General features: G+C 33.8%; 1 protein-coding gene across 7 annotated transcripts in view; it reads left to right on the top strand.

Moving 5' to 3' along the window:
• CSMD3 (CUB and Sushi multiple domains 3) overlaps window positions 1–15,274 on the top strand; it is a 1,186,048-nt gene that overhangs the window by 1,125,814 nt on the left and 44,960 nt on the right. For all 7 annotated transcript variants that reach the window (XM_070221725.1, XM_001915960.5, XM_070221729.1 and 4 more), the window contains 2 exons: window positions 943–1,125; window positions 6,128–6,304. In XM_070221725.1, coding sequence (XP_070077826.1) covers window positions 943–1,125; window positions 6,128–6,304 — 360 coding nt within the window. The remainder of the gene's footprint in view (window positions 1–942; window positions 1,126–6,127; window positions 6,305–15,274) is intronic.

The raw sequence follows: 15,274 nt of genomic DNA, 5'->3' as shown, positions 1-15,274 counted from the left end.
TTCAAAAGCAAAATACTAATCTTAAAGTTTTGTGTGGTCATTGCTATTATATCACATGAAAATGATGAGGTGTAAATAAGGATTCCAAATACAGACAGCATGTCAAAAAAGGCATCTAGACAGACAGAGAACATTTTCAATGCTTATGTATTCAACTTTCTCTCGCTCTCTCTGTTTCTCTTTCTCTCTCTTTAATATATACTAATACTATAGCAACTCTCATTGGAATTATTTAAGAAATGATAAAGGGACTGAGTAAATCCTTAACACTAAAATCAAAACATGAACACCTACCTAGTCATGAATAAAGTCCTTATTAAAAACTGAAGTCAGAGTTTCTAGTGGTTGGTTGTTTACAATTTTTAAAAATATTTTCTTATATGAGAAGTATGGAGTTCATTTGTCTTTGGTCAATGGTCATGGGTAGGAAAAAATTAGGAGATGAAATTTTAGGCTATAGGAAATACTATATTGTAACATTTACATTTTTCAGCACACCACAATTCTAACAAAAAAGAGATTTTCAGTAATTAGGAAATTCAGAGAGGGAAACATGCAAATTACCAAATCCAGTGTTTTAATTTTAGTTTTATAAATCCTTTTTCATTTGATCCCATAGTACTGTCAGTTATAAATTTTCCATTAACTTGGTCATTAACAAGGTTCTGGAAATACTAATAAAATCTCTTAACCTATTTAATAGGTCCAAATATCACTGATATGGAAAATAACATCATACTCTGCAACTATTTTCTTTTTCATTTAGGCTTTTTCTTATGATGGGAAACAGATGGGAAGTTTGAGTTACAATTTTACCCAGCTAACTTACCATGTTAAAACACAGTATGCACAAAAACAAATGCCTCCAAGAATGTTGGACTAAATCATGAACATAGTAAATGTTTATTGAAATAAATAAACGTGAACTGTACTGAATTGCAGGTGATGCTACTGGTACATGTGGGGATCCTGGTACTCCCGGTCATGGTTCTAGACAGGAAAGTGATTTCAGAACCAAAAGTTCTGTACGTTTTGCTTGTGATACTGGTTATATCCTTCATGGTTCAGAAGAAAGAACATGTTTAGCCAACGGCAGTTGGACTGGAAGGCAACCAGAATGCAAAGGTAATCTCAAGCAGAAACTGAATATATTTAAAGTGCTGGAACTTAGTGTGTATCCAAATTCAGTTGATTACTACTGAAATTACTCCTACCAGTTCTTCTGTCCCCAGCCATGGAATAAAAGCAGTATTATTCCAGTTTTACTTGCACTATCCTGTAAGAGAACTATGATAGGTAGTAATCATAAAAAATATCTCTCATGGGTCATTTATATACAAACATTGTTCAATCATAGCATACATCTGGATTGGAAAACTTAAAAATACTTGTTAAAAATGTTTATTTTCCCCCACTTATCACAATGTTCTATGTTGTAGACACTATTGGAGAAAAAAATGGGTTGTTCTTACATTACCTCAAGATCTGTGTTAGTTTTGAGGTTTGGAGAAATGGTCATCTAGTGGTTAAGATTCCGAGCTCTCACCACGGAAGCTCAGGTTTGTTTCCTGGTGAGGGAACCACACCACCTGTCTGTCAGTTGCCATACTGTGGTGGCTGTGGGTTACTGTGATGCTGAAAGCTATGCCACCAGTATTTCAAATACCAGCAGGGTCACCCATGGTGGACAGGTTTCAGCAGAGCTTCCAGACTAAGACAGATTAGGAAGAAGGACATGGCCACCTATTTCTGAAAAAATTGGCCATGAAAACCCTATGAATAGCAGTGGAGCACTGTCTGATATAACTGGAAGATAAGAGGATGGCGCAAAAGGATTGGGCAAGGTTCCACTCTGCAGTACACAGGGTCGCTAAGAGGTGGAATAGACTTGATGGCAATAACAAGAAGAAATGGAAAAACATAGAAAGATGCTTAAATATAAATGAGATTTTTCTTTATAGAGTACAATTGCTACTAACTAGAGTTTGTAAAATTTTGGATGTTTGAGTAAAATTATTAATTTCTGACAGACTCAGAGTTAGCATAATTAAATCTTTGCAAGATTGGCTAGAAAATGAAATGTTACTGGAAAATTGTTCTTATAATTTAAATTGTTCTTTTTAAGATGACGTTAGTGCAAAAACTAAACTTGCCAAGGTATTTATAAAACTTACTTGATGTTATACCAAATGTATTGGTTTTATAAATAGGAAGTAATTCCCAATAGAACCTTCTTGACAGTTTTTTGATTGATTGTATTTCAGAAACTTTCTATTATGTTTAAAATTAGTAGCCATATTCTAGGAAAGATAGCTCTCTTTTTTTAAGTGGACCAAATTTAATAATCTTAATTAAGAGAGAGTTGCAACTCAGATGCTGTATGGAAGTGAGTTGAGAAACAAAGTTGTTGAGCAAAAGATGGTAAGTAAGACTGAACTGTTCACTTTATTTTTCAAACTTATTTTCCAAAGGCAAAGTTTCTATAATGATGTTGTCCATTGCATGGGTGATATCTAAGGCATCCCCTTGTTCAGCTGAAGCACAAAATATTTTTTAAATGAAATGCAACCTCGTGCTGACTTTATTTGGTTAGTATGCATAGTATGGATAAAATGAACTAGGAGTTATAGCAAATATAACAGAATTAATATTTTTCTTGTAAGTGGAGCTCATATGAATCATTTAGAAAAACAGATTCTAGTAGATAAATGGACAGAGGAAATGAACAAGAGAATACAAAAGAGCAAAAAGTATTGTAACCTATAGAAAAAAATTCTACATAACTACCAATAAGAAAATTATAATTAAATATCAAAACGTCATTTTTCACCTTTTTTAATATGAAATTCTGGTGTATGTGCAGCAAAACTAGGATTTTAAAACATTTCTAGAGGTTTTTTAATTGTTATAATATATTTAAAGTAATGTGACCAAAATGCATATATATTCTTAGGATATATATAGTTTTTGATTTATTGACTCCACTTTTGAGGATTTTATTTTCCTACAGAAGATAAAAATATTAAAGAAAACACACAATCATAAATGTTCAATGTTTTATTTCTAATTGATTGTAACTAGCAACAACTGGAAACCATTTGACAACACTAGGAAAACTGTTAAATAACCAATGTTATATTTATATGATGTAATACTGTATGGTCAATTAGATATAGAATAAAGACCATGAAGCCACATGAAAAAATGTAAACCATATAAAATTTACTTAAAAAATAAGATTTAAAATTATGTACTCAATAAAATCATGGGAAGTGAAATTCATTTGAAAGATAGTGTAAAAGGCAGTATACAAAAAACGATAATACAACAGCGTTGTGAAATTTTTATTTTTATTCTCTTTATTCCAAATGTTTTGTAATGTCACATTAGTTTAGCAATTTACAATAAAATATAAAAGCTTTCCAAGAATGTGATGGATAAAACACATGGGAAAATAACAATATCAAATAAATGTGTTAAAATATCTTAATTTAATACATAGAAAAATGTAAATTTAAAAAATATGGCATCTTTTGACAAACTAAGATTTTTAAAAATGACAACACATGGTGGTAGAGAGGATGTGTGAAAACAAGCAAACTTTTCCACTATTGATAACAAGTGCGTATTGTTATAATACCTTGAGTAACTCTGTATATTCTTCGAAAAAAATTTTCCAAAATTTAAAATTATCCAGAAATTCCACTTTAAGAAATTTATCTTAAACATAGGACCAGTGTACACAGTTGTATATGTAATCTAGAGTATATTATAGGCAAAAGTGATAGAGGAACTAACTAAATTTCATGTTTATCAACAGAAGATTGGTTAGGTACATGATGAATATATATACAATGAAAAACTATCCAGTTACTAAACTTTATAAAAGAAAGATGCCCTAATCATAATGTTAAGTAAGAAAAATAAGATTATAAATCAGCTTGTATAGCACAGTTCTATTTTCAAAAACAGTAATATTTCACTATTGTTTATTCTGTGCTTAACACAATGCTTGAAGCAAATGTCAATATGATTATATATTTATGTATATTTCTATATACATATTCATATAAGTATATATGTAAATATTTTATCAAGTGTTGTCTCTTAGTGGTGAATTTATAAGTGATCTTTAATTTCTTCCTTTTACTTTCATTTATTTTTTGCCTTTTTAGAAATGGCTACTTAAACCTTGATAAAGAGAAAAAATGGTATAGTAATTTTAAAATAAAAATTATCTCTAGCAACAAAAGAAAGGCAAACATATAGAATACTCTTATCTGACAAAAAATAATCAATTGACAAAAATATATGATATTTAAACCATTCATTGACTAGCCTGAATAAGATCTAATACTCTCACATGCTATCAGAATCATCCTTGGGAATTTGTACTAAATGACAATCTGCCATTAACTAGCTGTGTGACCTTGAGCAAGTTACTTTATGTCTCTGTGCCTCAGTTCTCTATCAAGAAATGGTGGCGACATTAATTTCAACTCATGGCATTGTTGTAAGGTTATATAATACTGGAAAACTGCCTATTACATAATAAGTGCTCAATGAATGTTAACTATCATTTACATTAGGTTAGGTCAATTGAAAATGTCTCCTTCTGGGAGAGATGGCTTTGTCAGCTAGAATGAAACATAAATGGGGTTGTGTTCATAGGCAACAATAAACCCTGTGTTTCCCCCAAATGTCAATATTACAGAGGCAAATCAGTTGCTGCTTCTCTTTGCTGTGTCTTCATAGCCCTCAGCCCTCACTCGTGATAGATGATGGACTTACCTTTTTTCATTTTAAGTTAATTTTACTTGTGTTTAATTCAAATAACATTCTGGATAAGAGAAATCTGTGTTTTAGGTGTAGAGGACTTAGAGACAAGAGAACAGGAGTGACAGTGTGATTTGTCCATTTCTGGAAACCACCCTGACTACCGAAGTTCTTGAGTTTTATTGTGCAAAATATTGACTGAGCCCGTGTCCCTCTTTCAAAATGCAAATTACATGACATTTTAAAACAAAGACGATACTTTTCAAATCCTTCTTGGGTTGTGTCAAGGCTATTTGTCATGATACGCAGCAAATGAGTATGATAAGATTGTTATTTTAGTCAGGTACTAATGAAATCTAAGAGAGGGTAATGACTCTTAACAACAGAAGTAAAAATGTATCCTGTATCATAGGTTCTGCTGAAAATATTACCTAGAGTTTGATTTTGTATATGTATAAAACGTGTAAGTTTCCTGTCTACACACAAACATACAACACCACTACAAATGATAGGGAAAATTAAATATGTAAGAAACAGTGAGTGATATAGATGTTACTTTCTGAAACTGTAATTACACTTCGTATTTGTCAAGATACCTCTAAAGCACTAAAATGCATTCTTATAACAAAATTTAGTATTACATTTGACATAGGCTTGCTAAGATATTTAAAAAATTCACTTATGGTGTTGATGGCGAATAGTTAAGCATAATACAGAACAGTTAATCATATAAGGCGTTTGTGTTTGTGACTCCCGTTTAGGATCTGTTGAAAACCATTTCTAGAATTTAGTTACTTTGTTTTTACTTAGTTTATTTTTTCTATGCCTTGGTCCATAAAGAGAGATTATAAAGTTTTAATGCAAATCAGTTATATACTTATATAAATAAAAATATACATGGATGCTTATAATATTTAAATTGTTTATTTTATATCTGTCATCTTAGAAGTATACTTATAATGAATCTCTGTTGCATCTCATTGCTACATATCTCCCAATTTTACATGAGTTGCTTCTTTAGGCAGAGATTCTTACAATCTTTCTTTGAAAGATTTTGTGGTACCCAAAGACAATACTCTCAAGTAATTACTTTGTAAAGTTTTTACCAAAGCTACTAACAAAAGACTTTTTTAAAAATAGCTATTATATGATTTTCTTCCCAGAAATTAAACTAATAAAATCAAAATAAATTCATCCTTGAGTTTCGGACACTTGTAAAATAATTTAATGATACTTTAGAGGATTTTATATCTCCTTTGGATAATTTGAATCATTTAGTCATTAAATTTTGTGAGAGGATTTGTAATTAAATACTACTTTTGCATATACTCTTAACCATTTTCTTTTATAGCTGTACAGTGTGGTAACCCAGGCACGACAGCTAATGGAAAAGTCTTTCGGATTGATGGAACAACGTTTTCCAGCTCAGTCATTTATTCCTGCATGGAAGGATATGTCCTTTCTGGGCCTTCAGTTAGACAGTGCACAGCTAATGGAACATGGTCTGGAACTTTGCCTAATTGTACAAGTAAGTTTCTCCTCAATGTTTTTAAATATCACTAGTTATGTGAAAAATATTTGAGTATATAAATGTGTGTGTGTGTGTTTTGTAATTAACTAAACCATGCAAGGTTTGGATATTTGTGTTGTTAGATTGGGAAGCCAACTGATTCTTAAAGTCACTAGCGTATAGTCTAGCCATAACCCTAGTAACATCTTTTAAGGTACTAAATCGGCAGAGGAAAGAAAGATTACAGAAAATCTGTAGTATTAAAGGTAATTTAACAGTGTTTTAAGAATAGAGATAATCAGCTGTAATCAAGATTAAAAATGCAAAGAATGGAATTTTATTTTGCCAATCTAACACATATCCATAACTGACTTGGTTTTTTAAAAAGGATACTGGTTATTTATGGGTTCTTGCACTGTTAGAGGAAGTTGCAGTAGCTGATTTGCCCTCTTGATATGTTAAGAAAAACACTGCATTTTAAGATTCTGCATTATAATCAAATTACTCACTTGAAGAATTTTTAAAAATTTATTTAAAATTCCTACATATGAATTAATGCCTTTGTATGGAATAAAATAGAGTTTATTTAAGCAATAATAATGCGGCCATTGGAAAATTATGGTTGCTCATATTTACTAAGAAGAACTGTAGTGACATCATGTAAATCATGAAATGTTTAAAGAGGGGAGCTGTTGAGGATGTATTCAGAGACTCGAAAAGTCATGAGAAGTTGCTGAAGCCTCTATGATGAAAAGAGACTAGGGAAGACTAATGGGAGTGCCTTGTGTATTGCAATTTGGACGTATTATAGATACTTTGCCTGTGGGGAGCCTCATTCAAAGTGGGCCAATTTTTGAGTAACAATGTAAATGGGCTTAAGTAAAATTTGTAAATGAGAAACATATTGCTTCCAGAACCCAAAAAGATGTTGGGCTTATTTTAACCTTGTGGTGCTGAGAAGGTCAGTAGTTTTTCCTGACAGTGTCAGTGGTGGAGCACCCCATGGCTCACCTAATAATTCCCAGAAATTTAACTGAGAAGACAGGCCTTGAACTGTGTGTGGGCCAGTGATCAACCCCCTTCCTTTTTTTTCTTTAACTCTTTTGTGAACATTTGTATTTCCTGAACGAATGGCTCAAATGAATCTACTCAGAGGAAGACACCATCAAAATACTGTCATGTCACATCTGTGATCCTGGAGAAAGTTGATTGTGGTTAATATCTTGCCTACAAAGATTGTGTACGATGACAGGGCTGTTGAGAGACTCTGTGTTTACTGTGTCTCTTCAAAAGTGAAGGCAAACTGTCTTGAAGGCTGTTGAAGTATGGTCTGAATATAACATATTAGCCAAATCTATAATAGCAAAACGTTTTCCCATGTTGATTGGAGTCAGTAACGAGTAATATTCTAGACCCCATGTCGGCACCAGAGACTTACATCTAATCTTCTGGGTACATCTTTACCCACGCTGGGCAGTTTCCTCACAGGCTGGTTAGTGTTCTGCTGAATACTCAAGGAGTTCTCTCCCTACATCTCCAGAACTCTCCCTCTGTCCGTGTCCTCTCTGGTACTCCTGTCTCATAAGCTTTATCCACTTTGTTCTCTCCTGACTCTCAGATCCATCTTTTTAACTCAGGGAGTCAACTGGGCTCTGCATGGGGTCCTCCTCCCTGCGCCGTAGCCTGGAAACTCTATTAAGGCAGTAAGATGGGGACATCATAGGACTCATCTAATTTGTTCTCTGTTTTTCAAGGATCACTGTGCTTTGCTGCCTGATGAAACCTGTTGCTGTTCTTTCACATTTCATCCTTTTTTTGTTTTGATTGTTTCAAATACAGAGTACATTCTTCCCTGTTTCTCCTACTTACTTTGAAAATGTCTCATTTCTGCAATACTGAAGAATGTAACAATTAACAAATATTTTCCATACTACACTACTCCATCTGAGCCTTTGGAACTCTTACCTGGTACCTTTTAAGTATCAGCTCAGATGACACATTTGGTAAAAGCCTTCTCAGGACAATTCTTCCTCATGCCTTTTAGCTAAAAGTGATCTCTCTATACTGGATAACTCTTTTATGGCAATTGCCTATACCACTAAACTGTAGACTACATAGTAAGTAGTAATGGGATCTGTTTATCTCAGTGACCCTCTAGGGTGGAGCACAGCACCTAATACATAAGAGTGACTTGGTGAATAGTTGTTGACTAACCCAAATACCTCACATGCATTTTATTTTAGCTGTTAGTATACATGACTTACCATTCCACTCCATTTTAAAATACTTGCAGAGAGGGCTTGTAATTTTGTAGATAATTTAGCACATAGTTGCTGGTAGATAGTATGTTTTCAATATATAACTATCAAAAAGACTGAGATAATGAGTATATTCAGAGTAAAAGAAATCTGCTAATGTCTTTTTTTTTCACAGTGAATAACGATTTCATTTAATTGTAGTTAAATTCCTGTCTTTTATTTAAGATGTTTTCCAATTTTAATAAAGTAAAGATAAACAAACATATCCTACTTCTTGAGATTGAAAATACACTAACTTTTTAATTGAATCATCTTCATTTTTCCTTAGGAATTTTAAATCAAGTTAAAAATCACTCAAGACATACTAGTTGCAAATAGCATATCAAAAATATAAAGAAAGACTCTTTATGTCAGTTCTTCAAGGAGAAATATTGTGTTCCATAAGGTATTTTAAGCATTAGCTTTTACATAATGACTTGCTATTAAACCAAAAACAGAGAATTCCTAACGGTTGACTTACTTTATAGACTAAAAATACTAACACCCCAGTAGCAACCTAAACAAAAAGTAAAAACAAAAATATCCCCAAAAAAGGTGCATAGAGAGAAGACTGAATGGAAATTAAAATAGACTAAACTTCCATAATTGAAGAATCTAACATACTGACAATGCTTATATGTAGTGACCAAACTGAGAACCAGTGTTTCAAATTTCTTCTCATTAATTTGAATGGAAGTTAATTTAAATATATAATTGATGGAATGTTGTAATTTTGGAGCTGGAAGAAAATGTATCATAAACTCACATGTGTAGATCAGGAAATTGAGGCACCAAATCGTTTAATTGACTTGTTAACTATTGGCAGAGCTCACTGCTAACAGTTATTTCTCTCACACAAATGGATGGAATTTCCCATTCAGTTTAATTATTTCTCATACATACCAAAAAGGTTAAATTCAAAAAAATATTTTTTTAATAAATTTTGATTTAATATAATTGCCTTTTATAGGCACTATTTTTTCTAGTGTGTAGGAGCAAGGACCTAAATATGAATTTGAAATGAATTAAATTAGGTATGAAAAAAATTTAAAGTACCTGAACTAAATTTCCAAACCAAAGCCCTGACAGAAATTTTTGGAAAACCTACCTAACCAAAACAAAACTTTCCTTTTTGTTTTTCCATTCGAATAGTTGCTATTTTTACTCATAAAGAATCATATCTGTCATTGAGTGTTTACCATTTGTTAGGATTTGTGCAAAGTACTTTACACAAATTCTCACTTATTTCTAGTAAATTTTTGAAATATATACTATTATCTTCTCTGTTTCACATTTGAAGAAATGGTAACTTGCAGAGAAAATGCAAAATTCTTTTCTGTGGTAACACAACTAGTATATGTAGGATCTAAGATTGAAACCCAAGTCTATTTGACACAAGAAGCAATGTTCTTGAGTTCACTTCATTCTCTCCTTTGTATTTTTCTTGCTTTTTGTTTTCGTGCTTTATTTCCTATCGTCATTCAATGGTATGTTTGATATGATATAAGCATAAAACATTGCTTATAATGCATATGGAAATGTTTCCTTAAATTATAGCTTAATCCTCTCTAAATTTTTCCAATTTCTCTGCATTTACCAATTTGAGTTCTGCAAAGTTATGTTACTTCTAAATGAGCTGACCACTTGTAAAATTTGTTTTTGCTCGACAATCTTTTCTGCTTAAAATTGCAATTTCCTCTATATATCGTATCAATAATTTTGTTGTTTGTCTCACGATGAATGTCCAAACATACAGTGCAAAAGAACGTCAATATTAAATCTGCAAATCTTTCAAGAGAAGAAATATTTTAATGTGATGAAGCAAAGGAAATGAGCCTGAGTACTGTTGAATCACATTCATAATCATTGACAAAGGGGATCTGCTAGAATTAGGACACTATCAGTTGAAAGGGAGAAAGTCAACAAGATGATGCTATGATAGATGTTTCAATATAGGGTAATTTGAATATGAAAGAATTAATAAAGACCCTCGAGGAAATTAATAAAGCCCTTGAAATGTAGTTGAATAAATTATCCATTTACAATGGTGTGGTGAAAGTAAAATATAAAGAAGTGAATTCTATTTGGAATTTTTTCCACTTTTTTAAAATAAAAATTTGGCCACTTTGTTTTTTTCTGGGCTAGTTATCCTTAGGCAACTAGTTCCTCCCACGTAGTGAAAATCAGAGAAGTGATCCAATTTTTAGAATATAATTTCATTTTTAACTTATAGCAGTATCTTTTTTATGCAAAAATACAGTTAAAATGAAATAGAGAACTGTGGGTATATAGTGTAATTGGACTACTTATGGATTCAGTTAATAAAAAATAATTTACACAAAGTCTAGTATCCTTGGGCACTTTGCCAGGAACTGAGAATAAAGAGTTCAGTAAGTAAGGTCTCTGGTCTCTAGTATTTCATAGGCCAGTGAAGTAGCTTTTTTATTCCAAGCATTTTTGCTCTTTGAGAATTTCCCACCAGGGTGATTTGCAAATATCCCTTTCATTTGCTTGATTCCCCAGCAGCAAAACACACACATGCACACATACACACACTTTTTCTGTCCTTTAAAACCCCCAGTCCAGTCACCTTTGTAGATGTGTCAGATGTGAATTGCCTTGTCCCTTTTAATGATTTCAGGAAACGTTTTTGAAGTAAACATAATTTAACCATAATGGTAATAACCTTCCCTTCCCCCCTCATATCTAACCATTGTAGAGATGTTGGTAAAGGATAAAATTTTCCTCACATGAATTCTACCTGCTAATATTCAACCAGCTTCAGATTGCAAATGAGTTGAGAAATTGCTCATTTAACTCATCTTTCTCTAAAAGTATGCCTCACAAACAGAAACACTTTCCTCTTTTCTACACCCGTTCTTCTGCAACTCCAGACAGGTCTTTCTGGAACCACTGACAGTGCTGGAGTGTGAAGCTTCTCCAGAATCTAGTTTTCTCATGGGTAGGTAAAAGAATATATCATGAGATCAAGGTCATGCATTTAGATATCACACACACTTTGGCAGAGAAATTATAAATGTTAAGACACATCCACAGAACTAAGACAAACTGGAAGAAAAGATATTTGCCATAACGCCAGGAAGTTTATAACAGTACTCTGATTATAACGTTTGGTGAAGTTCGTCTCTGTGATGTTCAGACTGAGAGAAAAGATCTGAAAATTAAGCACAAATAAATCCTCATTCAAAAGTACAGGTTTGTTTGTTTGAACAGTGAAAAAACCCTCGGGATATTACTAGTACGGGATCCTTACCTTTTAACGTCTAACAGACAGGTACCCTCTGGTACCTAGAGCACAGAGTACACATAATGTTTTGGGAAGAAGACACAATCTGCGCCAGGAGCTTGTCAAGTAGAGTAAGGATTAGCTTTCAAGTCTAAAAAGAATTATATGTATTTGTTTCTTGGATTGTTTTTTTTTTTTTTAACCTACCAGGACTTCTTCCAAAATGATCAATGCACTGCATCTGGTAGGTCTTGTCATTTAGGCCAAGGACAGCATACTTAATCAGATTCAGTGATAAATGAATCTAAGGCTTTTGTTCCAAATAATGAGGACCAATACAGTCCTTATTGGATCTTTGTTACCAACCTGAGAATTCTCAGAGATTTTCTTTTTGTGGTAGAGGCTGCTCAGGGGGATGGGGCTAGTCTCACACAAGAGAAAGCTGGGGAATATGCCAGCATGAAATTGGGTGAAGTGAAGCTAAAAAGTCATCTAAATCTCCTTAAGGAGAGAGAGCTATCCCTCAGTGCAGTGGTTCTCAAACAGGGGTGACGATTTTGCTTCCCAGGAGACATTGGCCGTGTCTGGAGATACTTCTGGTTATCACAGCACAGGTGAGTGGAGTGTGCTATCAGTGTCTAGCAGGCAGAGGTCAGTGCTACACATTCTCAATGCATAAAGCGGCCCCCATAATCAAGAATTAATTGGTCCCATATGTCAGTGGTGCCAAGGTTAAGGTTGAGAAAATCTACCTTACTGAGATCTAAAAAGGAAACTAACTTTTGAGTTGGGAGATTATATAAAATCGGAAGAGTTATCAGACAAATGGTTTGACCACCTTTCTGGAACTTCATTCTGCTATAGTAGAATTCTGTTCTGGGCTTAAAACCTGGCAAACCTTAGGTGTAATGATGCCTAGGCAAGCTTGTCCATTGCTGCATTGTCTCTAATCAGAAAACAGTGGGGTAACTGAAACATCAGTCCACAGGGGTTTGGTGACATGAACTATATAGCATATATATCCATGTAAGGAAACATTATGTCATGAAAATAGTTTCATGGATCTATGTGTATTAACGTGCAAAAATGTCCATTAGATATTGAGTAAAAAATGAATGCTGTTATAAAAGTGTGGGTAATGTAATCCTATTTTATTTAAAAATGGATATTTGTAATGTTTATTTAAAAAGTTGAAAGAGAAAGTAGTTTTGAAGTGGCATAGACTAGAATTACCACAATTATGTTTTATTTTTAGCACAGAGGTTATATACTTAGATTTATCATAAATGATTGCCAAATGGGCACCAATTACATGATAGAAGCTAATGAGAAAACCTCCCACAAAGACAAATTCAAACCTTTAAAGCAGTTTGTGTGTTTTTGAGAATCTGAGCTGACTAGTTAATCATTCCTTACATACTCATTCACTCGTTTATTCTTTAAACAAGTATTTACTTACTCTCTTAGGAGTTATGTACTAGCCTAGGCTCTGAGAATACAACAATGGAGAAAAGAGACAAAATATCTTCATGCGGTTTATTGGGGGTGGGTGTGTGTACACTTGTGCGCTGTGTGCTTAGGGATTTTGGTAACCTTAGAAAAGATTTTCTTGTGATAAAGCATAGCACCCCGTTGTCGTGCACGGATGACTGTGAATTTTAGGATAAAGCCCTGAAGAGCTATTCTGAGGTTTTGCCTGAAAACGCCAAAAGCCTTTTTTTGTTGCTGAAAACAAGCTGATGGTGAATGAATTGACTTGTGGAGCAGGTGCTGTTTGCAAAGACTGTTGCTATTGGAAACTGCCTCTTTGACTGGCCTTTGCTTTGTTAGGAAGCCACCAAACAAATCTTTCTGAAGCTGTTGTCAGGCATTTCATTCATGCCGCTGCCATGATACGCAGAACTCTTTCTTAGTGCCTCTATAAAATACACCCTCTGTCCTCTCTTTTGGTGGCTGCTTCTCAGCTCGTGTGCCTTATGACCGAGTTAGGTGTTCTTTCTTGCCAGTGCTCTAATTCATCTGTAAAGCACTGCCCAGCAAATAACAACAATTAGTAGGTGTTCTCTTTAATTTTTCTCTTCTTAATTGGAATCTAGTTTAAAAATATAAAGTAACATAAGGTAAAAAAAAAACAAAATGAAGTGAAGACATACTCACTTTTAAATGGCTGCAAATTTTGAAACTGCAAAAAGAAATGACATTTTCTTGGTACATAAGCAGGATTTGATTTTCTGTCCAACTCAGGTGTATAATTAAAAAAAATCTTTTCTTCATCAATCATTAAAAGAACAAAAATCATCCTATTTGTGAAACTCTTATTAGGAGTCAGACAGAAACACTCAATGAGTGTGATTCCAGCACTGTCTTGAGGGCTCCGAGGATTATAAGGTGGAGTGCCATGAATATTGCTCTTTAATTTAAATGCCATTATTCATGGTCTTCAGACTCCTTAGGCTCAACAGATTAGAATAATATGAAAGAAATCTTAACGTTCATAGATTTTAATGGTAAATTAATAAATACAGTGTAGCTAAGTGCTATTAAGGTCTTCCATGCCTTAGTCTATTTTTAATCTTTAACCCTAGACCTCCAAAATATTCGGAAGAATTAATTAAAAATAAAAATGAAAGAGTATAATTCGTATTTACCTGGTGAAATTGTTTACCCTTTATGACCAAAAAATTCAAAAGGCAAAAAAGATCCTAAAAGACAAGTATGCCACTTGTTTGTTCTCTCCAGAAAAGAAAAAGTGTAACCTTCTGTGTTTTCCTTTTTCTCTTAGACACCAGAAGGCTTGTGAAGACAATTCATTGCTGAAATCATGTTTAAGTCATGCGCCTCAAACCACCAAGTGTTCTCATGGCTTATATATAATCTGTGTTATACTTTATTCCTAACTGCCACATTTAGAATTTTTTTTAATTTTCTGTGCTGTCTCAAGTCTTTTTGAAAGTTTTTGGTGACTTATAAATTATAATATTGCACATGTAAGCAGATCCAGTTTTATAGACCAGTACAATTGATAGAGCATCATGCTCAGAAGAGTCCTGTGCTCGGGGTTCACTGCTCTGGGATTGCTGTCTCAAAATTCTTAGTAATTTTATCTCTGAATTTGTGTTTTGTCACTGAAGTCCACTGGGACAATGGAGCATGTGCTGAGGGTTTGGAGCCTCTGCTTATGTGCAATCAGCCTCCCTGCCTCTCCGTCCTCCCAGGAGGGATTCTGGCCTTTTACTACCCACCACCTGGTGCCCTTGGCCCTGCCTGACCTCCTCATTCCCACCCCTGCTCCTGGGCCATTGATGCCCTCTGCCCAGCTGGTCCATTGTGTTATCAGCAGAGAGAGGCTCACATTTCACCTTTGACCCCCACCCTTTTGTGGGGGCCTTGGTGCAAGCGTGGGGCAGTTCAGAATTGGGAGTATTCACGGAGTCTTGGAACAGA

Source organism: Equus caballus, chromosome 9 (assembly GCF_041296265.1).
Source record: "Equus caballus isolate H_3958 breed thoroughbred chromosome 9, TB-T2T, whole genome shotgun sequence".
Taxonomy (NCBI): Eukaryota; Metazoa; Chordata; class Mammalia; order Perissodactyla; family Equidae; genus Equus; species Equus caballus.
This window is presented reverse-complemented; position numbering and strand designations above follow the sequence as displayed.